The sequence below is a fragment of the Mauremys mutica genome, chromosome 4, assembly GCF_020497125.1.
Source record: "Mauremys mutica isolate MM-2020 ecotype Southern chromosome 4, ASM2049712v1, whole genome shotgun sequence".
NCBI classification, from domain to species: domain Eukaryota; kingdom Metazoa; phylum Chordata; order Testudines; family Geoemydidae; genus Mauremys; species Mauremys mutica.
This window is the reverse complement of record NC_059075.1, coordinates 49,554,195-49,565,352: the sequence shown is the minus strand read 5'-3', so window position 1 is coordinate 49,565,352 and position 11,158 is coordinate 49,554,195. Positions and strand designations below refer to the sequence as shown.

Here is an 11,158-nt window from a genome sequence, read left to right as displayed (position 1 = left end):
ATTTGAAAAATTTGGACAAAAGCAGAAAAATGTTATTTCTGGTTTGGGCAATGTGACCATTTCAATCACAACTGCTCACTTGCTAAAGTGATATGGTGAAATACAGTGAAACATGAGTGAGTTTTTCTGCACACAGTTGTACAGTATCTGACTCAAACAGAAATTTTAGATAACCTTGGTGGCAGTATTTGAATTGTTTATCCCTTAAATCTTCAGTTAGTCAAGTTTTACAGAAAATATGGATGTCAGTGACTATCTTGTTCTCCTGATGTTTTATCATATATTTCATGTGGGATGGAATGAGAGTTACAGGCTGTACAGAGATTGTATTTTCAAATTAAACAGCATTACATTTTTACTTGTAAACCAGGATAAGTGTTTCAGGATCCAGAATCTTTGGGGTATACTTCCAACAGAAATGCTTCAAATCCTCTTGGACAAATATCTATTGTTCTTTTTCAGAACTGAGAGGCTGAATGGAGAAAATGCACCAAACAATCCTATAATCAAACACTTCCTCAGATGTCATAATAAATAGTAACAATACTCTGTACTTGTATCAGCTAAGACTCTCAAAAAGCAAAGTATCTCTATCCAAAGCACACTGTAATGTCAGTGATATGATTAACGAGCTCTGTGTAAGCTCCAAAGTTTTTCTCTGTCACCAACATAAGTTGGTCCAATAAAATATATTGCCTTACTCACTTTGTCTCTCTCATATCCTGGTATCAACATGGCTACAACAACACTGCATATAAGAAGTGGAAGAGATTTAGTCTCAGTTTGAAAACAGATTTAAAAATCCTACTAATCTTTTATAGGTAGATACTGTGACTGAGGATATAATATGTACTTCCTTAAAATCAAGACGGATTGACTAATTTTTTACCTCACTAATGATGATAGATTCAGCTTCTTACCAACAAAATCCTTCAGACACAGATTCCCTTCATCTGTAAATTCCCCAACATATATAAATAGACATAATAGGCTTTTCTGTGTATTATCAGGACACATTGGCACATGTAAGTAATTTGCATGTTGTGATAGTGCTTTGCAGTGTCTGGCACTCATCATATCAATCTTTTTTCTTCCATCAGTGCTGGCATTAAGGGAATCTGTGTCATAAGGATTTTGTTGGTAAGAAGCTGAATCTATTATCTTTAGTGAGGTAAAAAATGTTTCAATCCATCTTGATTTTAAACTGAGACTAAATCTCTTCCACTTCTTATATGCAGTGTTGTTGTAGCCATGTTGCTACCAGGATGTAATAGAGAACAGAGGGCTGTAAGACTAAATTCCACATTCTAGAATATAGGACTTGGTCCTGTGGAGTGCCACAACTCCCCTTGTGTGTATAAAACTAGAAAGTGTTAAACACTTCATTTCACTGGGGCTATGAGGCTTTACCACTGATTTCAATGGGAGCGAAGTTGTATGTGGGTTAGGCTGACGTAGTGTTAACTAGGCATGCTACTCTCTTTGGAGACTGGCTTTTGCTTTGATTTGTTTAGAAGAAACAACAAGGAGTCTGGTGGCACCTTAAAGACTAACAGATTTATTTGGGCATAAGCTTTCGTGCTTAAAAAACCCACTTCTTCAAATCTGGGTTTTTTACCCACGAAAGCTTATGCCCAAATAAATCTGTTAGTCTTTAAGGTGCCACCGGACTCCTTGTTGTTTTTGTAGATACAGACTAACATGGCCACCCCTCTGATACTTTAAAAGAAACGTGAATCCTATTTTTAGATACCATTTCCCATTTGTTTTTATATGTAATAGGTTACCCTGACTTCCTAGAATCTGATGCAGAATATTGAAGTAGAAAATACTAACAAACTGTATATCAACCAGAGGGTGAAAAATCTATATAACATTGTGCAAAGGGTCTAGGCCTAACATGGGCATCCTTACAGTCTTTGGGACTTGCAAACTAGAAGATAAATTAAATACAGTAGAACCTCAGAGTTAGGAACACCAGAGTTACGAACTGACCGGTCAATCACACACCTCATTTGGAACCAGAAATATGCAATCAAGCAGCAGAGAGACAGAGAAAAACAGCAAATACTGTACAGTACTGTGTTAAATGTAAACTACTAAAACTATAAAGGGAAAGTTTAAAAAAAGATTTGACAAAGTAAGGAAACGGTTTCTGGGCTTGTTCCATTTAAATTAAGATGGTTAAAAGCAGCATTTTTCTTCTGCACAGTAAAGTTTTAAAGCTGTATTAAGTCAGTGTTCAGTTGTAAACTTCTGAAAGAACAACCATAACAGTTTGTTCAGTTACAAACATTTCAGAGTTACGAACCACCTCCATTCCGGAGGTGTTTGTAACTCTGAGGTTCTATTGTACATCAAATCTTTCTTTACTCACTATTACATAACTATATAGTTGAATTTTGAAGTTACATGCTTACGTTTTACCTGGTCTCTTGCATATTTATCATACATCATGGCAAATGTCTTTTCCACTTTTATAGATGTACTTGTAGCTATATCCTACGTCCATAAACCCAACGTCCATAAACCTGGAAGTCTCTTGCATATTTATCATACATCATGGCTTTATCGTCCATAAACCCAACGTCCATAAACCTGGAAGTCTCTTGCATATTTATCATACATCATGGCAAATGTCTTTTCCACTTTTATAGATGTACTTGTAGCTATATCCTACGTCCATAAACCCAACGTCCATAAACCTGGAAATCCTGGATGCCCCATCATCTCAGGCATTGGCACCCTGACAGCAGGATTGTCTGGCTATGTAGACTCTCTCCTCAGGCCCTATGCTACCAGCACTCATAGCTATCTTCGAGACACCACTGACTTCCTGAGGAAACTACAATCCGTTGTAGCAGACGTTGGGTAGCAGATAGAAAACCCCTGGTCAGGATTCTACGGATTCAGTCTGTGCAGATCTGGAAGAGAAGCGGGAGTGGGTGGAGGAGGAGGAGAAGACCAAGAAGAGACAGAGGCAGAGCAAGATGAGACTTGACCTAAAGAACATCTAAGAACTATTACCAGAAGTTGTCAGCAACCTTTGGAAGACTGATCAGCTGTGTAGTAAGAGGAGGCCCTGAAACATAAACCCTTGGTATCAGAGGCCTGGTATGAGGCCTAAGGCCTGAACTAAAGTAATGGTCAAGACTTTGCTAACATAAAGCAAAGTTAAGTTCTGAGCCAGAGCCAGGCCCTGCTCTCAGAAGCTGGCAAGGAAAGGGCTGATGCTGCAAAAAGAGACATACCTAAAAGGTACTGGACACCAGATATCAGAACATTCGCATACTTGTACACTCCACACAGATAACAAGGAACAGGCTGACCCGTCCCAATGACAGGGCCAAAAGGCTAATATGATGGATAGAGTTGTTTTGTTCGAACCTACATGTACAAGATGAGAGGCGGCACGTTACTATGTAGAAAGGTTGTACCTTGCTACGTAGAGGGGTTGCACCTCAATACGTCAGGAGTGATGTGTAACTTGTTTGTACCTGTGTATAAGAATGCATCCCTGGGGCAGTGTCTTTGTCCAGCCTAGGGGGCAGTGGAAAGTCCTGCCACTGACTGAGCTGAGTCCATTGTCAGGGAGCACATAAGTACTAGCTAGCCGCACCTCAGCAGCACCTTGGACTTCTATGCCGGGGAGCTGGAGACTGTGTTTCTCTTCGACAATAAACCTGGTCGACGTGCCTTCGTACTTTAATAGAGTCTGTGGTCACTGGGGGTTCTCTCGGGGTCTGCTGTGTCAGCTATCTACACAGAGCTGGGACAGCACACAGAGGGAACACACACACACACAGCCGATTGATATCAACATTGAACAGAGCAGAGCACCACACCAGTAGCATCTGACAACAAGCTGAAGCAGGGAGAAGTCACTTAGGATGATCTTAACTGTATGCTGTTGCAGTTCGGGTGCTTTTAGCTTGTGTGTAGGGATTTGTGTTTGCACCAAGAAAGGATGCTTTGTTTTGGAAAAGATATTACTTGTCAATCACTTATTGGAGGGCTGTATCTGTATCCTTCAAAATATTCCTTAGCCCCCTTACAGACCCACACCTGATGAGAACAGATTGGTTATAACAGGTGGGCTGTTTTGTGGGAAAACCCTTGGGGGATATTTGAATTCTGTTTTGAGGGGATCCAATGAAAGGATAATGATAATATACATCAAGAGAACATTAAACACTTTGGGTAAACATTTAACACTACTCGTTTTCTAGGGGTCTTCTGCATAATTTTTTCCAATTTTCTCATCTCACTAAGGTTCCATGTCCCAATCACCAACTTTTTACCAGAGGAAAACTTCAGACTTTTAGAACAGTTTAAAACTGTTTAAGAAAGTGCATTGACTGGTTTAGATTCAGCTGGATCTAAACCAGCAACTCACACGGCACATTTATTGTATAAAAGCCTTTTATTAGAAAGCCCATAATGGGATCTGCTATAAGACTAAAGCTACATTTCAGGAAGCTGAAGGTATCATTGCCAAACAAGTTTTGCCTCACATTCGAAGTTAGAGTACACAGATTGGCTTAATGAGCTTTTGATTACTGCACTAAGTGAAAAAAATGACTGTCTAAATAGAAACGTTTGGAAAAATATGAGGATGTCTGGTCACATATCAAACTATTGCATACTTTTGTAGTTTAGTATTTATTAGTCCCTGATACTCATAGGTTATGTTCTCATTCATTTATCCATTTAATCACTTTAATTCGTTGTACCCTGCATGACCTCTACAAGTTCAGGTTTGTTTTTGATTTTTGATTAATAATGAACGCTGAATTTTTTTATGCTAATTCCATTTTATGCATGCATTTATATATGTTTTGTTTCATTATGTATTTCTATTTTATATATAAACAATTAAAATAAAGTTTAAAAACTATATTAGGAATGGAGTTTTAGATGGGACTGCAGACAGTTTAAGCCAGTTGTTCATGTATCTCTAAAAGGGATCACTGCCACACACACCCAGACTCTGCTGAATACCTGCCTGATCACTGGCGACTACTGTCATGCATTACTACTACGACTACAACAAAGTTGACAAGGTGACTCCGATTCTACAGTTCATTCAGTTCTCCCTATTCCCAGTGACCCACATCAGCACTCCTGTGGCCCTGTTTGGGAAGAGATCTCCACAAAAATTCCAATAATTAGTGCACCATTCCAATAGGACTGCTACACCTCTTCTACATGAAATCATCTTATTTTGTGAGGGATATTGCATCAGTCTAAATGAGTCTGAGCTTTACTGACCTTCACAGCTTAAAATATTTCTGGCATCTCAGTTTGTAGCCAAGTGCATGCAGAAGCATACCAAATTAGAGTCAGATTATGAATTACTCTAGACATGCAAATAGTGAAGACTACTTGGACAACTACAGAGTTCTGCATGCTTTGCTTAAATTTAATGACAACTTTACAAAAAATTGCAGGTTGCTCCTAAATGACTATGGCAGATATGACTTTAAACAAATAAAACTGCAGCATGTCCATATTATGGCAAATTAATTTGTCTTTGGCATAGTATTTAAAATATCATATTCCAAGCTCTCTCTTTCTATCTATATCTATATATACTTAGAATATTTATTAACGCATTTTAATTTAACATTGGATATATTTTTTTAAATACAAAAAAGGTATATATTTTGATTTCCCTACTTGAAAAGGTTGGCATCAGGATGAAATGAATTTGAGTACAAAAAACATTGCCAAAAATAGGTGACTAAAGGAGTGGGCACAATTTGGCAATTGTGAATGCTGCCACTTGGTTTAAAACTGATGTAACGAACATGAACAAGAACCTGGCACTGAATCAACCAAACTTTCAGACACCTTCAGTTTCTCAGAGATTAGGTGTAACTCAGTGAGGAAAGATCAGTCCAAGAATAGGGTAATTCATACAAAGGGAAATTGGTGAGCGTACTTATGTAACATAATATGTTTCAATTTAAGGTATGAAGTGTAAAAGTGCAAGGCACACAGAATCAGTACATGAACTTTTCTAATGTTTACATGAGTAAAATAATTGTCAGACTGTTTTTGTTCCAAATTCTGTATATCAAAAGTTAGTGATGTTTCTCTTTTCTCCATCTTTTTCTTACTTCCAGATTTAGATTATGTAGGTGAGACAGTGGAAGAATGGGGGTTTTCAAAATTGTAAATGAGCATCAGGGTGAATGCAGAGAGCAATGAACAAACTTTTTCTTCCTTGATCCAATCAGATTTAAGTGGTAAAAAACCAGGTATAAATGTAATTCCATTTTGATTTAATAATTTGTTTCAAAAGGACAGATTCTAAACTCACCGCAATCTATCTTTAAGACAGCTGTTGTGGTAAACCAGGTCCAAAAACAACACATCTTGTGCTCCATCTGGGCCTTCAAGACCGTGACCACCAAATGCCAGATCACATAGCTCCAGTCCCTCTCCTCCAGTCAGACAATTAAAACGTTAACAATTCCATTCACATTCTCTGAAAGACATAGGGCAATCTTTTTATGCTTTTATTTTTTACTTGGCTTTTATCAGGTTTGCTTGCTCCTAATGCAATATGCGAAACTGTTTTTAAGAAAAGTATGTCAGTGATGTAAAATTTCATAACCTCATTAATATGAAAAATGTTAATGATAATTAGCACAGGCAGAATTTTTTTTAAAATGTAGATGCAATCCTTTATATATTAAATGAGGGGGGAAAGTATTAATATAGATCCCAAATGCAGCAGCCTGCCTTCTCAGCAACACTTCTGCCCAAGGGTTCTTCGTCCTAGTGCGCCGCTTCTTACACTATAAAATACCATGTCTGATTCAAAGTCTGGATGACTCTTTGTGGCCCTCCAAGAAATTGGCCCAAAGTATGTAAGAGAGCACTCTCTCTACCCACCTTGCTGTCCAAAACAATAATCTTCCTAGGCAACTACTTTCCTCAGGAAATATAAAACTGTCAACTTCAAAGATGAAATTTATGAGATCAGGAGATGGTCAGTACTGAGAAAGCTCTAAGTCTAGAGAAATCCCCTCCGACATTGGTAAGAATGACTGCAGATCTCACCATTTTCCAAGGAAAACAAAATTCTTCAAAAAACAATACATAGAAAGATGATAGAGATAAGAGAGGAGGAGAAAAATCATCCCTTGTTCCCTCAGGGGAAGGTGGGAGGAAACTAAACAATTGGTTGGTCTTTATATTGTGACAATAATTTTGCTGGGAATTCATATACTACACCAGTAAGTGCAGTAAAAATGCTTAGACACATGAAATAATCATCCTTGACTCTACATTTAGCTTTCTTTGCGTTGTTCACCATTTTTCTTTACTGACAGAACAAGCTAGAGGGGAAAAGAACCATTACATGTCTCTCAACCCCCCAATAGGGGTAGCCAAATATATTCCTTATTTACCCGCATGTCTTGCCCCTAACTACAACTATTATCACGGCTGCCCTACAAACTACATTTCCCAAACTGCTCTGTTCTCCTAGTTCAAAAAAGAAAGACTGACTGACACCACCAAATGCCAGTCTGATATGTCATCACAGAAGGGAATGGGGGTGGAGAGCTTTCCAATCCACAGTGCTCATGAAACTCCTGTTGTAGGGCCAGATTTTCAAAGGTATTTAGGAGGCTAAAGATGCAGAGAGGTTGCTAAGGAAGTTAGGCACCTAGATGCTTTTGAAAATCCCACTGGGTGCCAAAATATCTTTGACAGCCTGGCCCCTAAAGTCTGGGTCAATCTGCAATCCCAAGGTCACTTCCTCCTCAGGAGCAGGTTAGTGCTGCTCTAGGAGTGTTTCTATCATAACCTTGAGAGGGCTTTGTGGCAGGTCAGGCACCACAGTGCCCCTTTGGGGCAGGGGTAGGATGGGGTGCTGACATCTCACCACTCTCCAGTCACTATGTCCGCCTCTCTGCGAGCAGTCAGTGAAGGCCTCTTGGCCTTCCTCTCCACTATCACCCCTGTCGGGTGGCCAGAGTCCATGAAAACCCCCTTATGAGCGGGGTAGCATGGCCTAGTGGCCAGAGTCCATATACACCCCCTTACGAGCAGGGTAGCACGGCCTAGTGGCCAGAGTCTATCCAAGATCCCTCACGGTTCAAGGGTGAGGGGGTGGGGGGAATCAGGCCCGCCCTCTCCACCAAGCCCCGACCCAGGGCCCTTATAGTGGCAAGCTCTCCTTGCCCCTCGCTCGGCGGGGATCCACCTGCAACACGCCAAGCATCACCACAGCTCTAATGCTGTTTGTCTCTAAAGCTTCCCTGGGTCACTTCCCACCGTGAATACCAGTTCATCTGGGGCAGGGGGTCTTCCGGTCTGTTTCTCCCCTGTGACGTCCTCCATCGGGGTCTCAAGTAGTGCCTTGGCTTGGCTGACTCCTGGATCCTGGCGCGCAAGCTCTCCCTCTTCAGGAGCTGGCAGCGTGCGTCCTTCTCCTCCGGTGGTCAGCCCAGACTGCAGGCTTTTATATCTGCTCTCCACTTGGAGCATGCCCAGCAGAGCTTCCGGGGCATGGCTTCCTCTGCTAGGAAGGAAGGGTTAACCCCTGCTGTACCAGTGCGGGGCCGCTCTGCCCCATCACAGGCTTGTTCACCCCATTATAAGGAGGTTTTTTTAAACTCTCATTGGCTGTTGTTAATTCTGAGTTATTCTATTTGCATTTTCACATCTTATGGTAAATATGCCTATAGAGGTTCTGATAGGGACACTGTATGGGTTGGGAATATTAATTAATTAAAATCCAGATTTTTAAATAACTCTAAATAAATGCAAGTCCTTCTATCAGGTAAAATGAAAAACGAACTTCATTAGGTTTATTTATGTGAATTAGAAAAATGAATTGTTAGAATTTTGGTCAAATGGTTAATTCTGTACAATTTACAATAGTATTTACATACAAATCTTATAATAAAATACAGTACATCACGCTCTTCCTGAGTCACAGTGTGTTTCTCAGCTCCGTAGATGCTTTTCTTTACTTGACTAATTTTTAACAAGGAAATACTATACTCATTTTGACAGTATTTGGTTTACTGAGCTAATACTGGCACAAAAGAAAAAAGGCAATACATTAGAAAATACTTTATAGCCATTGCATTTTTAGTAGTTAAGATTTTTTTTCTATATTAAAATATGTTCCTTGATAAAAATACAGTATATTTTTGTACTTTAAGTTTGTTGTATTTTGACACAAGACTTCAAACACTTCCACCCTTCCTTGAAAAGATATGTATATTAGTGAGAGTCATGTACAGATACCTGATCATTTAAAAATCATGAACTAGATGCAGCCAGATAGATAGATAGATGTCTGAATCAGAGCCACAGTGCATCAAAACTGCTGTCCTTTTCAGGATATGCAAGTTTCAACTGTCTGGCTAGCATAATATAAAGTTAAATAAAAAAGTATATCCTGAAAAGTGAGGCTTTATATCAAGCAATAAGGCACCAGTCGTGCAAACACTTACACATGGGCCTTAACTGTAAGCACATTAGTCCCACACTGCAAGTTCCTGCAGAACTGAGGCCTAAGTGAAAAGGCATTGTGAAGCTGTGATATAACAGCATGGGTTATATTGCTATATCTTAGACAGCTCAAGAGTTTATTAGCATTTAATTAAAGCAGTCAATATTACCTTAAATGTAGCTGGATATTAGAGCTCAACAATAATTTATCTTAAGGATTACAAGGACATTTAATATATGCAGCTTGTTAAATTAGTACTTAGGAAAGACTATTAACAGCAAGTAAATTTATGCCCCAATTAAATCAAAAATCAATAATCACAGTAACTTTTGTTTTAAATGTATTGCCAAAATAATTCAGTTTATTTAATGAATAAGAATTGCTGGCTCCTGAATATATCTAAAGTCTTATTTCTTGTCTGTACTGATATCAGAAATGCACAGTTCTCACATATTTGTTATTTTATTAATGCAAATATATAGTTTATATTACTTTTGATAAGTTTTACTCCGAGTGCTCAGACAAATGTAAAAAGTCAATTATATTTATTAGAAAGCAAATCTCTAAAGAATGTTGTTTTTAAAAAATCATCTGGATTTCAAGTCAAAACTGAACTGAAACTGAAACCAACTCTTCCTGACTACTGTAATTAGAAATGAAAAGGGACTTTTTTGCAATGTTATCAAAGTGCCTAAGACACTTCAGAAAAAGTTGGTCTTTAATTGAATGCTTGAACTTTTCCCAGGATTCTTTGCATGTTTAGGTGTTGTCTTGACTTTAATGCTTTCCTGATTGCCTTTTACAGCTGATTCAAGCCTGGCTTTCATAGTTGGAGAGGAAGCCATTACTTTTTTAAAAACTGATGAGTACTGTGGACCAATCTGCATCACGTTTTGCAAAGCAAACTCATGTAGATTTCTTGCTGAGTTTGTGGCTGACCCCAAAGAATTCTCATCCAAAAGAAAGGAAATAAGGAGGGGCAGGAGGCAGGCCACCAAATAAGCACCTATAAAAATTAAAAACAATACTTAGATATCAATTTTTTTTTAAGTTTTCAAACCCTAATGAATACTACTAACCTTACATAAAGAGAGTAAACATTTTTCTAAGACATACTGTTAAACAGTGTAACTAATAATTAAATTTTGTTCAATTATGGGGGAATACATTTTGTTTTAGTTGACTCTCCACAGCCACTTAAGACATTAAAATGGCATTAGAATTGAGAGACTTACGATGCTCTTCCTCAGCAATGGCTATGAGAGCTGCTACCACCTTTATTCCTTCCTGAATGACTTGCAGTTCAGCAGAATTCTCAGGCTTTGTTTTTTCTGTTTCCTGCAATTTCCCCACAATAGATGGTGCCAAAGAATGAATGTAAGGATATGAGACAGCTCTGTTGGGATATTGAAAGATAGAAAGCAGCAGCTGATAGCACTTAAGCTGTACCTAGAGGGGAAAAGTTACAGTTACAATACTGAATGTAAACAACGTTACACTTAAAACTACATGTCAGAATGGCTTGGCACAATTTTAAAGATAAAGCTTTCATAAGAAAAAAAAGTGTACAAAAGCTTGAAAATTCACATGGCAAGAGAAACTTTTCATCATTAGCTAACTGTAAAACATACTTTGAAAAGTTAAATGATGTCAGGAAAGTATCTCAGAATTATTTTA

At 38.5% G+C, this 11,158-nt stretch overlaps 1 protein-coding gene across 3 annotated transcripts in view; it reads right to left on the bottom strand.

The window, feature by feature from the left end:
* Window positions 1-8,801: 8,801 nt before the first annotated feature.
* The window catches only part of HEATR5A (HEAT repeat containing 5A), a 131,917-nt gene continuing 129,560 nt past the window's right edge, over window positions 8,802-11,158 (bottom strand). For all 3 annotated transcript variants that reach the window (XM_045016018.1, XM_045016016.1, XM_045016017.1), the window contains 2 exons: window positions 10,717-10,930; window positions 8,802-10,487 (listed from right to left, as the gene is read on the bottom strand). In XM_045016018.1, coding sequence (XP_044871953.1) covers window positions 10,183-10,487; window positions 10,717-10,930 — 519 coding nt within the window. In that variant the 3' untranslated portion in view covers window positions 8,802-10,182. The remainder of the gene's footprint in view (window positions 10,488-10,716; window positions 10,931-11,158) is intronic.